This window comes from Pollachius pollachius, assembly GCF_949987615.1.
Source record: "Pollachius pollachius genome assembly, chromosome: 8".
Taxonomy (NCBI): Eukaryota; Metazoa; Chordata; class Actinopteri; order Gadiformes; family Gadidae; genus Pollachius; species Pollachius pollachius.
In genome coordinates this window covers 626,287-646,565 of record NC_136941.1, presented here as the reverse complement: position 1 = coordinate 646,565, position 20,279 = coordinate 626,287, and the positions used below count along the sequence as shown (strand labels likewise).

The 20,279-nt window shown below is 49.1% G+C and overlaps 1 protein-coding gene across 1 annotated transcript; it reads left to right on the top strand.

The window, feature by feature from the left end:
* Positions 1-4,216: 4,216 nt before the first annotated feature.
* On the top strand, positions 4,217-18,346 carry exosc10 (exosome component 10). The gene is made up of 25 exons (XM_079741804.1): positions 4,217-4,391; positions 4,720-4,856; positions 4,964-5,087; positions 5,183-5,287; positions 5,548-5,704; positions 6,766-6,874; positions 7,571-7,646; positions 8,006-8,116; positions 8,546-8,689; positions 9,600-9,790; positions 10,211-10,367; positions 10,859-11,007; positions 12,240-12,290; positions 12,508-12,619; positions 12,801-12,848; positions 12,944-13,019; positions 14,090-14,217; positions 14,923-15,009; positions 15,113-15,181; positions 15,458-15,563; positions 15,656-15,729; positions 17,357-17,540; positions 17,808-17,872; positions 17,966-18,039; positions 18,131-18,346. Exons 1-25 carry the CDS (start codon positions 4,263-4,265, stop codon positions 18,159-18,161), a joined length of 2,694 nt encoding a protein of 897 aa, XP_079597930.1. The 5' UTR covers positions 4,217-4,262; the 3' UTR covers positions 18,162-18,346.
* The last annotated feature ends 1,933 nt before the right edge of the window (positions 18,347-20,279 follow it).

Below are 20,279 nucleotides of genomic sequence, written 5' to 3'. Positions count from 1 at the left end.
TCGGCATAGTAGGCCTACTTCTGCTTTTCGTCTCTACATCGTGGCATGTGAGGACACTCACCCCCCCGCCCTCTCTCTCTCTTTGTGCCTTTTGGAGATTGTTGTACTCGGTTTCTTTTCTAACAGAGGGTCTGTGCCATCTCATCCTAAACTCACCGGGTTCATCACATGGTCGCACGTCGGGAGACGAACCATCTCACACCCAGGACCCCCACCCCCATCGACGCGGAGAGAGAGAGCGAACGCACCGCCCCCCCCCCCCCCCCCCCCGACCACACCGACCTGTCAGTCACCAGGCCGGCCCCCTGATGGATGGCCCGAGCCCCCCCGACAGAAGCCCCTGTGTGTGCACCAGCGTGCGGGGACATACATCACGGAGCGACGCCCCTATTAATAACACCGGGGCTATTGGACACACCTCCTTAATGTATGGCCGCCGCCCTCCATCCGGGAGGCGGTAAACATGGGCTGCGCTGCGGCCCCAGCCGTTGGCGGTGAGTGATCGCCAGGCCAGGCCAGGCCAGCCGAGCCCAGAGCTCCGGCAGCTGAGGCACCAGTCGGGCTGAATAGGGAATCTGGTTTTCTTTTTTAATACATATATATATATATTCTGCGAAAGGAACCCCGGTGTTTTCTTTCGGTCTGCTTTTTGATTTGTTTGTTTTTTTTATCTTGTCAAGTGTTGCCGTTGTTTTTTTGAAAGGAAGAGGTTGTGTTCTTTGTGGTCAGGCGCTGGGCTGCTCAGGTGATCGGCGCAGCGCCTGACTTTAATGTCCAACTGAAAACCGGGGGGGGGGGGGGGAGCAGAATGATCAGAAAGCCCTCTCCACCTGGCACGCCAGAGTCTACTTACCGGCACGACTTGACGAATGGAAAGTCAGGCCTGTGCAATGATTTAGCAGCCATTAAAGATGTTAATAAATGAGGACAGGCCTGAGGGGCTGAGTGGGAAAGGGCACAGGAGTAATGGTTCTAATGACACCCACACAAGGCCAATCCATCAGCATTTAGGCAGATCTAAATTAGGACAATTGTATCAAGATTGCTGCGTGTTGTTAATGTGTTTGTGTGTGTGTGTGTGTGTTTGCATGTCTGTTTGTGAGTGTATGTTGTATGCCTGCACACGTCTGTCTTTGTGCATATGTGCAAGTGTGTATTTGTGTGTATCAGCGTGCACATGTGTGCGCACATGGGTGTGTGTTTGTGTGTGCACCTGTGTGCACATGTGTGTGTGTGTGTCTGTATGTATGTGTGTGTCTTTGCATGTGTGTCTGCATTGGTGAGCGTGTATGCGTGTGTGTGCATGGTTGAATTTGCGTTTGCAACACAATTTGCAACGCAAACACAAGGGTCATCCACTTAATGATTGGGTGAATATTGCCTTGTCCGGGAGTGCCACGGATGGACGCTTTTTCAGGAAGCTGACTCAGCTCTTTAGGAAAGAGTGTTAAACCCATTCCATGCACTTCACATGCTAAAGGGCTTTGTGTAAGCAAAGCATTGAGCACATTGTCAAACCGAGTTAGACCGCAAAGTCGGCAGGTAGGCAGGAGGAGAGGGATGGTTCGACTGCAGGTACGGGGGTTAAACAACCCTTTTTATTCCGTCAAATACAATGTGTAAACGCAGCCGACGGAACAGAAACGGATTCCGCGGCTCCAAGGTCGAGGTGCAGGTGAGACGGCGCGTGTCGCACCACGGCAGAAGATCTTTCTCTTCACCCGCTGCTGATCATTAGAGTTCATAGAAGTTGCAGACTCAGAGTCCCCTTTGTTTGTTGGTTTGTTTGTTGTGGGGTGGCGGGTGGATTCGTTCTCTCAAGCCAGGCTGACACTATTAATAGTGAAAATAAATGTTGTTTTCGAAAAGAAAGGCCATATTCTGGGGTTGATTTAATGGATTTGGGAACACAAAACAACGTCCGACTGTCAATTAACTCTTGGTTCCCGCCGCCGTGGAGCTGAGCTCCCTCCCGGCCCTTTCTGTCTGGTCCTGCGTCTGTACTGTGGCCGTCTCGTTCTCTGCTGTTTACGTTCCGAGTATTATTATTTGGAAGACAATTCTCGATGGCTCGCCTCTTTGTGTTTTGTGTTTTTTTATGTTTGTTTCTTTACACTCGTGTGATAAAGGTTTAAGGGAAGATACAAACACCGGTAGTGCGACTGGATCCGTTGGATGGGGAAAGGTTATACTGTCGCACCTCTCCAACCCCCCACCTCCTCCTATTCTTCTTCTACTCCCATTTATTATGTACAGTATTATGATCTGGAGCCAGGACCCGGGGTAACGGGGGAGAGGTTTTTTCGGTACTCCATTCCAACCTCTGAAAAATATATGAGCAAAGATTTACGCATTGGATAGCAGCCGCTGTCACCTGTGGTGCAGTCACCGGCCCTGCCTACCTGTTCCAAGGTAGTCGCCTGAAACCAGTCTGCTTCAATCTCTTTTATATACTGTCATCACTTTACAGGGCGGAACAAAATCTGAAACAAAAATCATCGTTAATTAATTGTGACAAAAAGCGAGAGGAGTGTTGAACACCCCCAAACCCAACCCCAAAATTGTGTTACAAGATGAGTAAAAGAAAAACATGAAAAGTGTATTTGATTGGCTCGTTGGGAACTCGCGACGCTTGGCCTTTCCGGGGCCCCGCGGGGGTCGATATATGGGCTGATCTCCGGGAGATCGAGTAAAACAGGGTTTCACATTGAAACGTCCTAGTCAGCGGATCTTGATGTACTGAAGCTGTGCATGTATGATATTGTTTGGTGCATTTGTGTTTCTTTTTCTAACAGGGAGTTAATAAAAATTAATTAACTGAGATCGCTCTCTGGTTCTGCCTCTGATTAAATGGGTGTTTTCTCTGACTACTGTAGCTGTAGGAGGCGTTTGTCGCTAATGTAGCCTATTGCAGAATGTTGAGGGACACAATTTCTCAATTAAAAGTTTCAATGGCTGATTTTATGCATTCTATTAGGGATGTGAGGGAAAATCTGGAATATATTGGATACAGTGAGTAAGCCTATAATATGGCTTTTCCTTAAACAGTATTAAAAAATGATGTGCTGTGAATGTTGACCTAAAATCCAGCCTTCATGAATACTGCCTTCATTACACCCAGAGCCTTTGGAAGACTCGGTTGACAAAAACAAACTTCTTTTTTTTTCTGCGTCCCAAAGGGGCTCTTTGCTTTTCTTCGAGGCCTCACGGCAGCTAACTGTGTCTTCCCAGCGAATATATTTTCCCCTGAAGTTCAGACACTTCCCTCTAAATCCACACCCCACCATAGGAAGCTGCTGCGTGTGAAGTATTGACCGGCCCAGTGTTGCAAGGCTGCTTTTAAGATAATAAGAAGGAACCCTGCGACGGGATCGATGTGAGGGGAAGCGAGGAAAAGAGAGGTTTCTCTCCACACACCACAGATCATCCGTAATGAGTCGGCCTGTCGATACTCGGCACGACAGCACCTCACATGCTATCGATTATCTACATCAAAACAAACAGGAGCCCCACGCGCCAAGCTTACAACCTGGGTCATCAAGAGGAAAGGATGTTCCGCCTCTGCGTTTTGCACGTTTTCCCACGTTTTTGCGTGAAAACGTATAGTTTTCTGGGAACTATAGCATAGGCTACATACATACAATGAAATCCACCTTGTAATGTTTCTTACATGCAGTTAGACGCTGCTGTCGCATATCACATCTACCAGTCAACACCGCCCCCTGCTGTCAGTACGGGGGGCAACCGACAAATGCATGCTGTTATGAGAGAAGGAATCACTGCGTCATGCGTAGGGCCCATCGTGACGTGTGTTGATCATTCTGATCGCATTATCTTCATTATAAACGCAGTGAATACCTTTTTTAATTGATTGAATGTGTTAGCTTATTATGTTGTTATTATTAAAAGTGTATATTGCATTGTATTAACATTGTTTCAGCATAGTATATGGCTTTAAGTGTTTTACATAAAGTGTGTGTAAAAACAACAACATTAAAGCAAAACCAGCATATCATTTCGGGATTAAACCTCTGACAAAAATAAGAATACAACCCACAATGTCCCTCCAGTGCGACAGGCAGCGCTGTCACTCAGCGGTCCTCCAGTCCAACAGGCGGCGCTGTCACTCAGCTGACCTCCAGTGCGACAGGCGGCGCTGTTACTCAGTGGACGTCTTTCCTCAAACACCCGAAGAAGAAGACCGAGGAAGCAGCTCTGCCTACCGCGACACACATGTACACATCGTACACATCCTATCAGACATGAAGGCTTCGAGGAGCAAAGACCCCTCTAACGGGGGACCGCAGGCCGAAACACCCACCGAACATGACGCGGAGGAAGAGGCAGAAGACTTCTGCCCCGGATACAAGGACGTGGACGCGTTCACCAAAGTAGGTGACCCGTGTTGGACTCCCTGGTCCGGGAAACGTGGACCTCCGGGCTCCCAGTCCGACCACCAACACCGCTGCCACGGCGTCAGGCCTCTTTTAATAGTAGCATGCATGTGATCTGTAGTAAATATAACGTCCATGAAGATGAATTCAATACACGTATGAGTGGATGTCATGTTTGATGTTACCTGTAGGAAAAAAAAAGTCAACTTAAACTAACGTTGCAAAGTGCGTAAACATTGAAGCCGAATTGGAGGGTTAGGGTTAGACGGGTCAGCGTTAAGGTCTAGATGACTGTCAGAACTAACTCCTACACTTTCCCCTGCAGTATGCATTGGGTTCAGTGTTGTCAGCCACGAAGGCGTCCGCCGCCTTGCCTCAGACCGGAGATGACTTCGACTACTATCGCAGCTTCCCTGGGTTCAGAGAGTTCTGTGAGACGCAGGGAGACCGCCTCCTGCACTGGTGAGAATACTGCTCTCTCCTCCCGTGTCAGCCAGGTCGTTTCTGAAGAGAACGACTACTAAACGTCTTGTGTGCGCTTGTATCATCTCGCCCCCCGCTCACATTAGCATGAGCAACATCATGCAACACCATGGCTGCAGATCGCACATACGGGACAACAACAAGCTCACAGGTCTGGAAGATAAGTTTGACCTGCTGGTGGACTCCAACGATGTCATCCTGGAGAAAGTGGTATGTTCGCTGTGTGGTTTGCTGTTAGTTCTGTGTTGTGTTCCCAGTGCATTACAAATGGGTCAATATCCACAACGAGTTGGTTTGGTTTCCAGGGCATTCTGCTGGATGAGGCGGACGGGGTGAACCGCAGCCAGAAACCTGTCATGCCCGTGGGGTACCAGCCCCCCAAGATCGTGGTGTCCAGCTGGAACAGAAAGGTTGGCTTCTTCCAGAGTCCTCTCATTCATACGCACGAGGCTGGCACCCTTTTCATTTTGTTGCTTGTGTGTTCTAAGAATATTACATTTATCGTGAGTTAATGTTTTTAATAATTATCATATGATCTAGTTTCATATGAGTCTGTTGGCTCCAACTCTTGGAACCCAGGCCTACCTTTTTAAAACGACTGCTGATCAGTCAGTTCGGACCAGTTGACTCCAGTTCAGTGGGTGATACGGGGTGACCTCTCTGCTTCCAGGGGGCGGACCCCCGGGGTTCCGAGACATTCCGCCTGCTGCAGGCCCGGAACATCAACCGGCCGCAGATGAAGTTCAAAGAGAAAGTGGACAACAGCAACATTCCCTTCGTTCCCAAGATCTTCATCAAGCCCAACGCCACCAAACCTCTTCCATCCTGTAAGTGTTCCTACTGCCGGGATGTGACCGAGGATTATGGAAGCATGCTGAGTCTCAGTGTACAACACCAGCAGAGAGCCTATCCCCGCTTAGGACTCCATCGCACGACCTGGGGATGAATCCCTACCCCATTCCACCAAAACACCAGGACACATGTGTTCTGGTTCATGAAAGAAAGTAAATAAATGTGTGAGCCTTATCATCATCATCATCAGAATGCAGAGGTTTCCCCCAAGTTCACGTGTGCAGTAGAGGATAGTCCATAGTCCAATGATTTTATGCATTCTATTAGGGATGTGAGAGAAAATCCAGAATATATTGGCTACAGTTAGTAAGCCTATAATATGGCTTTTCCTGAAACAGTATTAAAAAATGATGTGCTGTGAAAATCCAGCCTTCATGAATACTGCCTTCATTACACCCAGAGCCTTTGGAAGACTCAGTTGACAAAAACAACAAACTATTTCCATATCCCGAACGGGCTCTTTGGTTTTCTTAGAGTGTAAATAAATGACTTGCTTGAGCATCATCATCATCCTCCACATGCCAAGGTTTCCCGATCGTTCATCTGTGTTCATGTGTAGATGAGAGCCCAAACGATAAAGGATTTTTGAGGCCAATACCGATACAAATATTTGGTGATTTAAAAATCTGATATTCCGATATATCGGCCGGTATATATTTAAAAAATAAATTCCAGAAACAAGTAACAAAACAAACAGATTTCCCTAACATTGGTTATTTGTAGTTATTTATGAGTCCTCAATAAAATACTAAGGTAATGCAGTTTAAAGAAACTATTTTTTTGTCACAACAGAAAAGTCGAAATCAAAATTTATTAAGGTTCTGATAAATACAATTTCTAAAAATGCAAACTTACGATTTGAAACTGAAAGTCCTTTGAACAAAAACACAATAACCCCTACCCCCCCCCCCCCAAAAAAAAAAAAAAATGTATCGGCTGATACCGATAGTTTGGAAATTCCTTATATCGGCCCGCCGATATATCGGTCGAGCTCTAATGTTGATATTGGCTCTGCTCTCCCCTCCTCCGTCCGCAGACTTCACCAACAAGCAGATCCGTAAGGAGCGTCCTGAAGACCTGGACGTCCCCGCAGCGCTGGCCGACTTCATCCACCAGCAGAGGACCCAGGAGCACGTGGAGGACATGTAAGACCGGCTGCTCACACATATCAGGAGGCAGAGCGGCTTGGCTGGTACCCGGGAGGCTGCTAGTTCCATCCCCCGGAGGGTCGAGGTGTCCCTGAGCGAGACGCCTCACCCTGACTGCTCCCGACGAGCCGGCCGTCGCCCTGCGTGGCTGACGCCTCCGTCGGCGTGTGAATGTGTGTATGAATGGGTGAATGTTATAGGCGATATTGTAAAACGCTTTGGGTGGCCACTGGTTAGAAAAAAGCGCTATATAAATGCATTCCATTTACCATTTACCATAGAGGGCTGGTGCATCGCCACGTCGCAGCGTAATGGTGTAATCATTGTGAGATCATTATAAGTTGTCATTGTTGGGTTTGAATGATTCCCAGGGCTTCTCAAATGAAACGTGCTAAACAAACGTTTTATTAGACTAGGTTACGGTGTGTGGACGTTGGTTATAGGATTTCTTTTTGTCTTTGAGTATTCTCAATATGGCATTGTGTCGTTGACAAAAAATCCCATGATTCATTCTGATAATCTGAAGCACTACATCCTATGACTTTATTCGTAATGCGGCTTTCCAAGCTGTATATACTGAGGTGTAATAATCATGTATGTTAATTATAAATCGGTGTATAATAGAATTTATACGTTTTTATTTGTCGTTCATATTCATATATTATAATAATTTTGTGATATTGCTTTGTGTAGGTTTGCGCACCCATACCAACATGAACTTGACCATCTGATTATTCCAGAAAGACTGCTCTCAAAGTGTGAACCTCAGGTATTTACACAATCTCCCCAGTCATTCCATCCGTATGATGCCCCGTCTACCTCCCTTTCAACCTGCCATGCTCCTGGCTTTAAATGCCAGAGATATTATCCTGTCTCAGCGTGGTCCAGTGGTTACTCTGCTCTCTGCTTCTCAGTTGAAGGGTTCTGGGTTTGAATCCCAAAGCCCGCCGCCGAGGTAGGCATCCTTGAGCAATGCGCCAAACCTTTCACCTGCTCACAAATGACGATGGTGTGATGTAAAAATAGATAAGTTGATGTGGTACTAAAGTGGTATCATCCCCCTAGAACTTAAAGTGCGTACCAAGGCTGATTTCGTTCTTCTTCTTCGTCTTCTTCTGTGGTGTCCAGATGTTCAAGCCCATGGAGGAGACGAAGTGCTCCTTCATCGACACGCTGGAGGACCTGGTGGCGCTGAACGAGACGCTGTGCAAAGTGCCGGAGTTCGCCGTGGACTTGGAGGTACGTGTCCAGAAGGTCTAGCGTTCAGGAGCTCAGCCTTCAGACCGCAGTTCAATCGTTATGTCTCAAGGGTCTCGTATGAGACGAGTTCATTAACACGGCACCCTTCAAACACAAAAGCCTTTCAGAGAGAAATAGGAAGGAATTATTCTTCATATTCTAAGGACATACGATCAAATAAAATAATTACAGGAGTTATGAATAATAAAAGTAAAGGAGCACATTTGCAGACAAACATTTGGACAAAGTTTTGAGATAAAATGTCCTTCGTCCACCCCAGACTGGAAATGCCGCCGTCTGTGTTTGGGCCCTGATTTAAATAGACTCCATCGCCTCAGAGGAGGTGCACCTCCAGTCGCTGATGGCGGCGGAGAGCTCCACACGCCCACTGTCGTCGCCCACACCCTGTCTCCCTGTGTCCCCGTCCAGCACCACTCCTACAGGAGCTTCCTGGGCCTCACCTGCCTGATGCAGATCTCCACCCGGGATCAGGACTACATCATCGACACCCTGGAGCTCCGCGGGGAGCTGTACCTGCTCAACGAGGTGTTCACCGACCCCGACATCGTCAAGGTGAGCACCGCTTCGTTCTCCACTAAAACGGTGTCCTCGTTCGGATCCCGAGAGGTTCACTCAATGTCCGAATTGCGAAACGATGAACGAATATAAAATAACAAAAGGTACATCAAGTTTCCCGTGCTATGAATGTAGTCTTGTTCTAACATCTGCTCGTCGCCATGTCATCCCCGCAAGACATGGCACACACAAACGACACACAAACACGACACACACGAACATGACACACTAACATGACACACCAACACGACACACACGAACAGGACACACAAACACGACACACGCGAACATGACACACTAACATGACACACAAACACGACACACACGAACACGACACATGCGAACATGACACACTAACATGACACACTAACATGACACACTAACACGACACACACGAACACGACACACAAACACGACACACAAACACGACAAACAAACTTGACACACACAAACACGACACACGAACACGACACACAAACACGACACACAAACACGACACACACGAACACGACACACAGACACGACACACACGACACACAAACACGACACACGAACACGACACACAAACATGACACACACGAACACGACACACAAACACGACACAAACATGACACACACGACCATGACACACAAACACGACACACACAAACATGACCCACACAAACACGACACACAAGCACGACACACAAACACGACACACACAACGATACGAAAACGCAGCCATGCCAATCATTTCAACGCCCCGAATGGATTTGTGGCTCAGAACAACCAAAACAATCCTACCCCCTAACGAATATCCCAACACTCCCGGCTGTGCTCTGTTGTCCTGACCACAAGCTGCCCCCCCGATCCCCTCTAAAGACCCAGCCCCGCCCCCTCATGAACCCCTTTGCGTCCCCCCTGCCAGGTGTTCCACGGCGCGGACTCGGACATCGAGTGGCTGCAGAAGGACCTGGGTGTGTACGTGGTGAACATGTTCGACACGCACCAGGCCAGCCGCGCCCTGCAGCACGCCCGCCACTCCCTGGACCACCTGCTCAAGCACTTCTGCCACGTCAAGTCGGACAAGCGCTTCCAGCTGGCGGACTGGAGGATCCGGTAGGAGGGACCTCGCTCTCGCTCCTTAGGTTATGTGTCTGTGTCCAGGGTTTGGGGGGGGGAGGAGCAGAAATAGGACTTTAATGCTGGGACCGACACTGAAGAGTCGTGTGTGGTGTTGTGTGTCGAACTGGCCGGAACATTGGCAGGTTGACCAAAACAAACTAGTTCACTCTCCGTGTGTGTGTCCTTCTGTGGAAATGGCATAATGACACCTTAAAGTATGCTAATGAAAACCCTTGTTTGACACGTCTCAGTGTGTGTGTGTGTGTGTGTGTGTGTGTGTGTGTGTGTGTGTGTGTGTGTGTGTGTCCTTCTGTGGAAATGGCATAACGACACCTTAAACTATGCTAATGAAAACCCTTGTTTGACACGTCTCACTGTGTGTGTGTGTGTGTGTGTGTGTGTGCGTGCGTGCAGGCCTCTGCCCGAGGAGATGTTTCAGTATGCGCGGGCAGACACCCACTACCTGCTCTATATCTACGACCGCCTGAGGGGGGAGCTGTTGGACTTCAACCACGGCCAGCCAGCCCTGCTGCGGAGCATCTGGCACAAGAGCAAAGACATCTCCCTCAAGGTGAGTCTCAGTCCAAAGACATCTCCCTCAAGGTGAGTCTCAGTCCAAAGACATCTCCCTCAAGGTGAGTCTCAGTCCAAAGACATCTCCCTCAAGGTGAGTCTCAGTCCAAAGACATCTCCCTCAAGGTGAGTCTCAGTCCAAAGACATCTCCCGTCCAGCGTCGTGTCTGCAGTCTCCCGGGAGGCCTGCTTCAGTGAGATGCTTGGCCGGTACCCCCTCATTACTGACCCGTAGATAAGTCATCCTGAATTGAAATCTGGACAAATGACTGAGGAGTACGATGGGAATGACCTCCTGTAATTGTCTTCCAGCGGCGTTTAACATGCAGCAATTAGACCTTTTAATGCGCATCACCTTATCTACATGTGCCGGCTCCACCTTAGCGTTTTAATCTAACGTTTCCCTGCGTACGTTTGTATGCGTGCTTTACTCAAATCTGCTCTCTTATCCATCCACTCATCACCCCCCCCCCCCGACCTACCACCCAGAAATACAGCAAGCCCATCTTCACAGAGGAGTCGTACCAGGACCTCCAGAAGAGGCAGAAGAGGGCCTTCAACACCCAGCAGCTGTCCGCCTTCAGGCTGCTGTTCGCCTGGAGGGACAAGCTGGGCCGTCAGGAGGACGAGAGCACTGGGTAGGGCCTCACCGCCACGGCCTGATGACACCACCGTAGTGAGCGGCCGAGATATCGGCCGATATATCGGCCGATATATGTTGTGTTTTACGTGTATCGGCATAAGCCGATTTTTATTTAGTTTTTATTTAATTTTTTTCCCGGTAGGATTTACAGACAGTTCAGTGAATGTTTTTAAATTGAGACTTGTAACATTTGTTATCATCACTGTGTCATTTTCATGACATAAATTCAGCGAGGAAAAGCAGTATCGGCTCCAAATATCGGCTCAAGAAAATCGTTAGCGGCGTATCGGTCATCGGCTAAGGCTGATGAAAAAAATATCGGTGTAGGCCCCAAAAAATCCATATCGGTCGGTCCCTACACCAAACCTCCACCATCTGACACCAACAGCTCCACCATCTTGAGACCAACAGCTCCACCATCTTGAGACCAACAGCTCCACCATCTTTACACCAACAGCTCCACCATCTTTACACCAACAGCTGCACCATCTTTACACCAACAGCTCCACCATCTTTACACCAACAGCTCCACGTAGCTTACGGAGCTCAGATATACATTCTTGGGCATAAGGCTGGGGTCATCTACCCAGTACAGACACCAGCATAGTAGTGAAATACACGAAGGCTAAGGTAGCAAAGGAAGTCTGTGTATACAATACAACAATACAAATGACATGCAAGGCACACCACTAAGGATGGGGCCGCCTTTATGTCAAGGGACTACAACAAACGTAAAACTCTTTGGTGCACTGTTCATAATAACAACCCGACTGTATCTTTGTTGACTTACCAGTTTAACTTGACATGGTGTGCCTTAGAATAACAGCACACTAGAACATCTCAGCCCCACCCCCCCTCCCCCGGGTCGCCTGTGATCCTGCGTCTCTCTAGTGCCGTTGAGGGGTCCTTCAGTCAGCCACTCGGGGCCCCTGCCTGCCCCCCTAATGACGGCCTGATGGCCGTCGCATGACATCATTGTTTGTGCGTGTGCGTGCGCGTGAACAGATGTGTGATGGAGAGGCGGTATAGACGGTGTCTTCAGGGTGCTTTCTTAGCCCGCTGACTGAGAGGAGCTCTGTAGAGGCATGCGGTCCGTTCTCCTTCGGCCCCGCTGACCCCATCAGCAGGACGGCCCTTTGAGAGGGGCCCCCACCAGATCGGCGGTGGACCTCCATAGCCCCCCCCGACCGCTTCATTCTCAAATGCATCTTCTCCCCCCTCTTTCAGGTACGTCCTGCCCAACCACATGATGATCAAGATCGCCGAGGAGCTGCCCAAGTACGTTCATCACTGGGGGGGGCTGGGGGGACTGTCAAGCTAGGTGGCAAAGTGTGTGTGTGTGTGTGTGTGCGTGTGCGTGCGAAAAACGCACTACTGTAATGCGGAAGCCCTAGAACTGAGGACGGAAGGATGAAACCTTTTCTGGGAGGTGCCCGTCCACACCCCCCCCCCCCCCCCCCCCGTTCCTAATGGCTGCCCCCTCTCTGACCGGCAGGGAGCCCCAGGGCATCATCGCCTGCTGCAACCCCGTGCCGCCCCTGGTGCGGCAGCAGGTGAACGAGCTCCACCTCCTGGTGCAGCAGGCCCGTGAGATGCCCCTCCTTAAGGTGAGCCGCGGGGCACGGCTTGGGCTCTCCCGGTGGAATGTGGCCGGACCGCTGCCACCCCATCCACCCGGCGACACGTATGTTCGGAACGCTTGTGAAGAACAGTTTGTGTTTTCTTTGTCTTCCCCCCCCCCCCCCCCCCCCCCCCCCCCCCCCCCCCCCCCCCCCCCCCCGCCCGCAGGCAGAGATTGTGGCGCAGATCAAGAAAGGCTTCACCCCGATTAAGAAGGTCGGTGTCCGATGGCAGACCTGAGAGTGAGACGCTTTGGGAGCGGGACGGAGCGGAGGCCCGGTAGACTAAACGCCTCCTTACTGTGTTCCCAGGAGGAAGGCTCCTTGTTCGGCCCGCACGACACCTCCAGGACCTCCGAGGGCGACGGCTCGCTGTGCTTGCCCAACGGTAGGTCTCCATGAGGACCAGTGGCGCGTTCCGATAGCCATACTATCCACACCCACTATGTTTAGTTTGAGTACGTAGGGCGTGTTCCAATTAAGATCGGGGTGAATAAGAAGTGTACTGAAATGGATGGTGTACTCAAAACGGTCGAACCGCTGTGTGGATTGATGTAAACTTTTCGTACTCAACGGCGGCCATCTTGGCTACGTAGCGGAAGAGGCAGCGCCAGGCTGAGCCAACTTTGGCACATTTTCACCATAGGCTGCATTAATAGTCATTTTGTAATTTTTATAGCTGCTAGGCGTAAAGAGTTCACCGTTCAAAGCGGGATGTTTATTGCGGGGAGGAGCCGCGGTGGCAGTCGTGATCGTAGTTTCCGGTCAGTGCACCACGGAGTATTCGATTTGGAACAACACGGACATCTGAAAACCAGCGCACTTAGTGAGTGCGGATAGTGTACTACGTTTAAGTGTACTCATGGAAGTATGGATATCGGAACACAGAACATGAGTCTGTATCGACGTATGAACAACATATGAAGAGGGCATCGATCCCAACGCACCATCGATGTGAAGAGGGTGAATGAAAGCGCGCTGATGGGTGTGAAAGCACCCATCAGCGGGGACTCGGATTTCAAGTGTGGTCATCAAAAACATCGGGATCATTGCATGTAATCAATGGGATGAATCAGTCTTGTTTCGGTTTGGAATGCCATTCCCATTATCCAACGATGGAGTCTCTGTGGTCATCATCTGGTCAGGCACGCTGTCTCTCCCGCTCTGGGTGGGAGGGATGAACGAGTGAGGGGAAAGCACTGCAGCAGGATGAACGAGTGAGGGGAAAGAACCGCAGCAGGATGAACGAGTGAGGGGAAAGAACCGCAGCAGGATGAACGAGTGAGGGGAAAGAGCCGCAGCAGGATGAACGAGTGAGGGGAAAGAACCGCAGCAGGATGAACGAGTGAGGGGAAAGAACTGCAGCGAATGCAGAACGGCTGACAATTGATTTGTACACAATGTTTTCTGGCGGTTTCGGTGGCGCCGTACGCTAACAAACCGTATGTCGTTGTGTAGAGTCGTCCTCCGACGAGCTGCCCGAGAAGAAGCAGGGCACGCTGTTCTCAGAACCAGAACCGGAGACGGACATGGAGATCCAGTACGACACCAGTCTGGTCGCTCGCGCCACCGTCACCATTTTCGAGGTAAGGCGCCCGGATTGAAATTATTTTAATCGTGTAAGTGAAGTTCACAGGCATTCCACTAGGAGTAGCTCAACAGATTTTGTACCCCCCAGAGGTAAGACTAATATGGGCAAAGATTATTTGATTTATTCTGGAACTACACTTCGGAACGGGTTACCTGGTACATTCAAGTCAGTCAGAAACATAGGCCATTTTAAAAAGGCTGTGAAACAATGGCTAAGGTGCCAATCCTAGATGTGTCTTGATTATGATCATTGTTATGTGTGTGACTTGTATGTAGGTGTATAATCAGGGACCATAATGGAAATAAACCTTCGGTCTTTATTGTGTCATTGCTCACTATTTATGTATTTTAATGTATGATACAGAGCGCTCTTCATATCTTATGGTCAAATAAAATCAATCAATCAGTCACGTTTCAGTGTTCGTTCGGTGCAACGGTTCCCCAACTAAGGGGGGCCGTCGCCGTAGGCCGAGAACGTATGCACCACTTAACTCCAGCGGCATGGCGCAGCGGTGTGATTGGACTGATTACGTCCGGCGTCGCCTCTCCAGAGGAGAGGTGTGCTCGTCAGCGAGGGCAGCCCGCCTGCTGATTGGTTCTGAGGGAGAGCCGGCAGACCCTTCACCCTCCCTGATTTCGGGCGCCTGCTTGAGCGTTGTTATCTTTACAAAGTGCGCCTCTCTGTATTTACTTATTCATAGGACCTCGTGCCCAGGAGCGCGGCGCTAAGCGTGGCCAAACAGAAGGCCGGCCGCATCATCGAGTCGTTCCAGAACCCCTTCAGAATGGTGAGCGGTGTGGGGAGCGAACGCTTCTACCGTACTGTGCCGTCGTTATGATGTCTGGGTCGACAATTAAATCTTTGTTTTTTTTGTCATGATTGTGTTTTAGTACCTGCCCTCGGTGGATGTGCACGTCAACAAAGCCGCCAAGCTGGACCCCTCTTCAAAGGTCTACGAGGTAAACCGCCATCTTCTGTTCACCCCTTGCTAAACAAGGTCTCTCTGTCTCCCACGGAGTCGTTTGGGAGATGGCTTTCTCAAAAGCGACTTGCCGTAATCATGGCATACATCTAATTAAGGAGTAGGAAGGGATAAGGCATCCCGACCACACAACGTCCTCAGGTAGATGAGTGTCGCGAAACAAACATGAATCACAGCCCAATTAGAACCAGATTTAATCAATGAGACTGGAACCAAAGCCGGCCGCCCTAACGCCCCCCCCCTGGACCCTCAGATCAGCCAGCGCTGGAAGCTGCAGAGCATGGAGCAGCAGCAGAAGGAACAGGAGGCCAAGCGGACCGCCAGGGAGAAGAGCAAGGAGAAGGCCCGGAAGGCCGCCGGTGAGGACCGCCGTCGACGCTCCCGTATCCGGGACCCCCCGCCGGGTCGCGTGTCTGGGTCTCACCACTCTCTCCTCCTCTTCCTCTCCCAGGGGAAAGGAAGAAGGCCAAACTGGACTACCAGCAGTCCCTGAAGGACGTGGCCACCGTCCGCCAGCAAGTCGCCGTGAGTCTCTCTCTCTCTCCTCTCTTATCTCTCGCTCTCTCATCTCTCTCCATCGTCCAGTCGGTTGTTGATTAAGAGGACCTGAATGACCCATCATCTCTAAGGACACACCTTATGATGAAAGACCCTAACCTTAAGCTCTCTAATGCCCCTTCTCCACCGACAGCACCAGCTCAACTCGCCACGGCTTAGCGTGGCACGACTCGGTTTGGTTCCAGGCACGGCGTGTTCCCATCTAGAAAGTACCGCCTCAACGCGGGCGGCTCCCGGGTCGTCATCGCTCGCGTGCGCGAACCTGCGACACTTACGAGATCACGCGACGCATAAACAGGCAGGGCTACACAGGAGCAGGTTCCACCTCTGTCACCGCCCACGGCGTGTTCTTGAGCGCTGATCCTGCCGTGTTCAATAACCGATCACCACTGTTGACTGAACGCTGATGCTAGTATTTAAAGGTGTCGGCTGTCAGGCTCGGACGTCGCGCTCATCGATAGTCGTCCAGTGGCGTCACTCTGGCCAATCAGTGGCCAGCAGCCGTCACACAAAAGTATCTGATCAGCAGAAAAAGGCGGTACTGGCGGTGGAAAAGGGGGGCGAGGGGGAGACGCCCGAAATCCTAGAGGAAACCTGCTCATTGGCAGTGAGAAATGCAGATTGGGCAGACATTAAATGGCAGCAGTACATTTTTATCGTGGTATGGTTTTCGTTTTAATCTTGCGTTTACGTTGACCGGCCTAAAAATAATATTAAACCATTTTGAATTGGTGTCGGCTCTGGCGTAGATGCTGCTCTCAGCGCACGCTGAGAATGGTTTATCCTCCCCGCGTCCTCGGTTTTGTGCCTTAGCAATTCATCATACTTTGGGGGCTTATGGTATTAGCCGCTTTACAACGATGCTGAGGGTCACACAGCTCTGGGATCGACTCATTGTGCCTTTTCAACGTGTTTGTCTAAATCCAGATTAACATGGCCGCCTCCTGGGTGGGCCAGACAAAACAAGGCAGTTGGGAATTATGCAACGGCACATCTGTCATGGAGGGGGGGGTGTGAAGGGGACAGTATGTTTCCATGTGTCTTCTGATCCTCCACTACAGTGGTTAGCCATTTGCCCGTGTATTGAAACGCGTCACTGGGGTGACGGTGGCTTGTTCTTGATCACCAACAAGCTTCTCTTCAGGTTTGTCCTGTGTTCAACACAAGGACAAAGGTTCAACGCGTGTTCAACCTTTGACCCTTCAAACGTGTGACTATGAGTACTGCCTTCGGCTTACAGACTTCGTTTCAAGTCACACGGCAATAGTAGGGTGAAAACAAATCAAAGTCAAAGTTGACATTTTGCACCATGCGCGCAATTCATTCAGAAGTTATCAAACGTTATCCATTGAGCTGGGAATGGGTCCCTGTTTGTCAAGGTCACAAAATCATGGCAATAATATCCATGCTGGCATTTTTTCACAGTGAAATGAGAGGGAAACTACTCTATTCCATGGAAGAGAATCCAATCAAAATGTGGCATGTCCATCTACCAAATTGATCAAACGAAACGCCAAATTTAAAAGTCCTTTTTGGTTCTTTGCGATGTTAACCGAAACATCAGGATTAAAAACTGTTCCATGACCTTTCTTAGGAGGCGGCGTCTAAGAAGGAGGAGGGGGAGGGGAAGAAGAGGATGGTCAGCGAGGAAGGACAGTCGACCCCCAGACCCCCAAAGAAGTCCAAGGTCGTGCAGAAGGCCCCGGAGGACAGCGCGTCCCCCCAGCCAGACTTCAAACCCTTCGACTACAACTCGTCCAACCTCAAAGTCTTTGCCGGTGTGTCCACTTTGATCCACGTTATGAACGCAACCGCCTATGCGATGGAATTTGAGTGGTATATCAGGGGTGAGCAACGAGATTCCACCCGGGTGATATCCAGAGGCTCAAAGAGTAGGGTGGTCTTACTGCCCACATCCACCTCCATCCTAACCCCTCTCATTGATACACAATCATTAACCCTCACTCTCATTTTGATTTGGTTGGCTTATTGATGAACCCGGTTGTATATTGCGTATCATGTTTAATTATATGTATTCATCGCAGGACCCAATGCCAGGGCCGGTTCGCAGTTTGATCCGAACAAGCCCTACCACGATCCCACCAAGAAGGTAAAATTGTGTATTATATTCATTGTTTCGTCACCTGAATTCTAATTGCACCTTCCTGAACAAAGTATGACGTTCAAACCTTTCTCCCTGAAGAAGAATCCTCGGAATAACAGACCAAACCTCGCCGGGAACAAAAGCATGTCCTACATGCCTGGGAAGTCCGATAGGTAACGATTTAATGATTATTTAATTTAGTTTGTTTAAGATTGTCTTCCATAGTCTGAACGGGTTTCTTCTACCCTGGTTTTCCTTCTACAGAGGAGGCCGGCAGAACTGGCCCAAGAGATAGGTTCCTGCGTCTGCTGTCAAGATCCAGTTCAAATGTTCTTCTTCAAAAGGAAATTCATTTTGAATTTCACAATGTATGACTTGACTTTTGTTTAGTAGTTCTGCATTGTAAATACCCATGGCTGATAGAAAATGTTGTTCTCTTTTATTTTGGAGCTATTGGATTCTTATTAAAAATGATTTTTAGAGGAAGAATGTGCTTTCTTTTTTGATGCAAAACCACAAACCATATTCCATTTGTTTTTAATGCTTAAGCCACAACAGTTAATCCATTTCCAGAACTAGGTAATGGGTGATTTGCTGAACACAAAGAATAGTTTAAATTTGAGCCACAGTGAAACTTCTTTAACAGACGTCTCTTTTAGTAACTGAATCACACGAGTATGGAGGGAGGAGATTACATAAACGCAAGTCGTCTCAAACGTCATTTGAAAGAATGCAGTCTTGAAGAGTATGGAATCGTCCAGCAGCCGAAAATGCATAACCGTTAACGCACATCCCAAAGTGTGTGTGTGTGTGTGTGTGCGCGTGTATTCACACGCATATAGGACACTTAAAACGGAGTCTCACAGCGCTCAAAAAAAACGGTAACATCTGCATAAGGATTTGCACAACAGCTGTTTTATTAACTGTCTCAAGTTGGGACCTTAAACATTTTTACTTTTGTTAACACATAGCCTTATAGATACATCTGGTGAATTATACATTCAGAAGATGTACTTTTACGGCTATGATGTTTGAAGAATAATAAAATACTTTTTCTTTAGTGATTCATGCTTGAACATGACGTATCGCCTCAAATCCTCTCCGCCAATAGCAGCGCAACTGGAACCAAAGTTCCACGTGGGCCCCGGCGTCACTCACACAACTTACCGTTACCAGTTCAACAAACGCAACGGATGGCGGAAAAGCCATGACTCAAATGTGTGCGTGCGTCGGACCTCGTGTGTCGGTGTGGCATTTCAATGTCGAAATCTAAATTTGATAGAAGACGAGCCGGTCGGTCGTAGTCCAGAAAAGTGACAGTGCAGTAGTTGGGCGACGGACATATTATAAGGAGAGGGAGCGTGGTGCGCCTGCGCTGGAGATGGAGCGATGCCCCGAAATGGCTCGAAGCGGGGTCTTTATTTAGATCACTATTTCGGTCTGCGCCTGCGGGCATCTTGATTTATCGTACTACAAATGATTGTATTTAGTTTATATATATATATATTAGTTCAAAACATTTTAAACACAGCTTACTCTATGGAATAATCACAAAATATAATCACATAAAAGTTGGCAGCATACAATGAATCGGGCAGAAAATTCTTTAAATTATTTCATATTATCATATTTAGCTGAACGATGTACGGGGCCGAATGGGGTTTTATGTGATCCAATAAATACACATGTGCGTGTGAGAGAAATTCAACGTCTGCAACGGGGATACCCCTGAGCCAATTGGAGGCCTCTAAGCGCGGTCGCGCAGCGGTTTTCAACACGTTCAGTACGAGCGGAGAGTGGGCGGTACCGCGGACTGCAGCGCTCCCTCTCTTCTCTATTTCCCCGTGCAGTCCCGTCCAGGCACACTAGTCACATTGCTCCTCCGGCGCACACGTTGAGGAAGATCTGTGCTAGCGATCAGCACCATCATGGACAACATAAAGGATGGATGGTTCACCGAGACGTGCACGTTATGGGCCCGGGCAGGCGATGAGTCTTCAGGTGGAGGAGATTCTGCACAATAAGAAATCCAAGTTTCAAGATGTGATGGTTTTTAAGAGGTGGGTATATTGAAGAACCCCAGTCGCTGCTACGCTATGCTAACTGTGAACTTCAGCTAACAATGAACAACTTGTGTCCGGGCCCCCTTGTAAGATACACAACCTGCCGGCTGAACTCTGCGACGGGGTTTTAATCCTTAGGTTAACATCATTTATGTGTACTGAACATTCGGATGACACCCTTTTAATCAACGATCAGCAGTGGACGGACACGCAATCAGCCCGGACTGACACGTCAAGGGGGCATTCAGAGCGATGTGGTTACATGTGTGTGTTGTCTGTGTATTTTCTACAGCAAAACGTATGGAAACGTGCTCGTCCTTGATGGGGTTATTCAGTGTACAGAGAGGGAT

Excerpts from the sequence above, each read along its gene's own strand:
- exosc10 (XM_079741804.1), top strand. The coding sequence starts at position 4,263 with ATGAAGGCTTCGAGGAGCAAAGACCCCTCTAACGGGGGACCGCAGGCC. Across the intron at positions 5,088-5,182 it reads ATGTCATCCTGGAGAAAGTG|GGCATTCTGCTGGATGAGGC; the intron begins GTATGTTCGCTG and ends TTTGGTTTCCAG. Across the intron at positions 17,873-17,965 it reads ACCACGATCCCACCAAGAAG|AAGAATCCTCGGAATAACAG; the intron begins GTAAAATTGTGT and ends TTCTCCCTGAAG.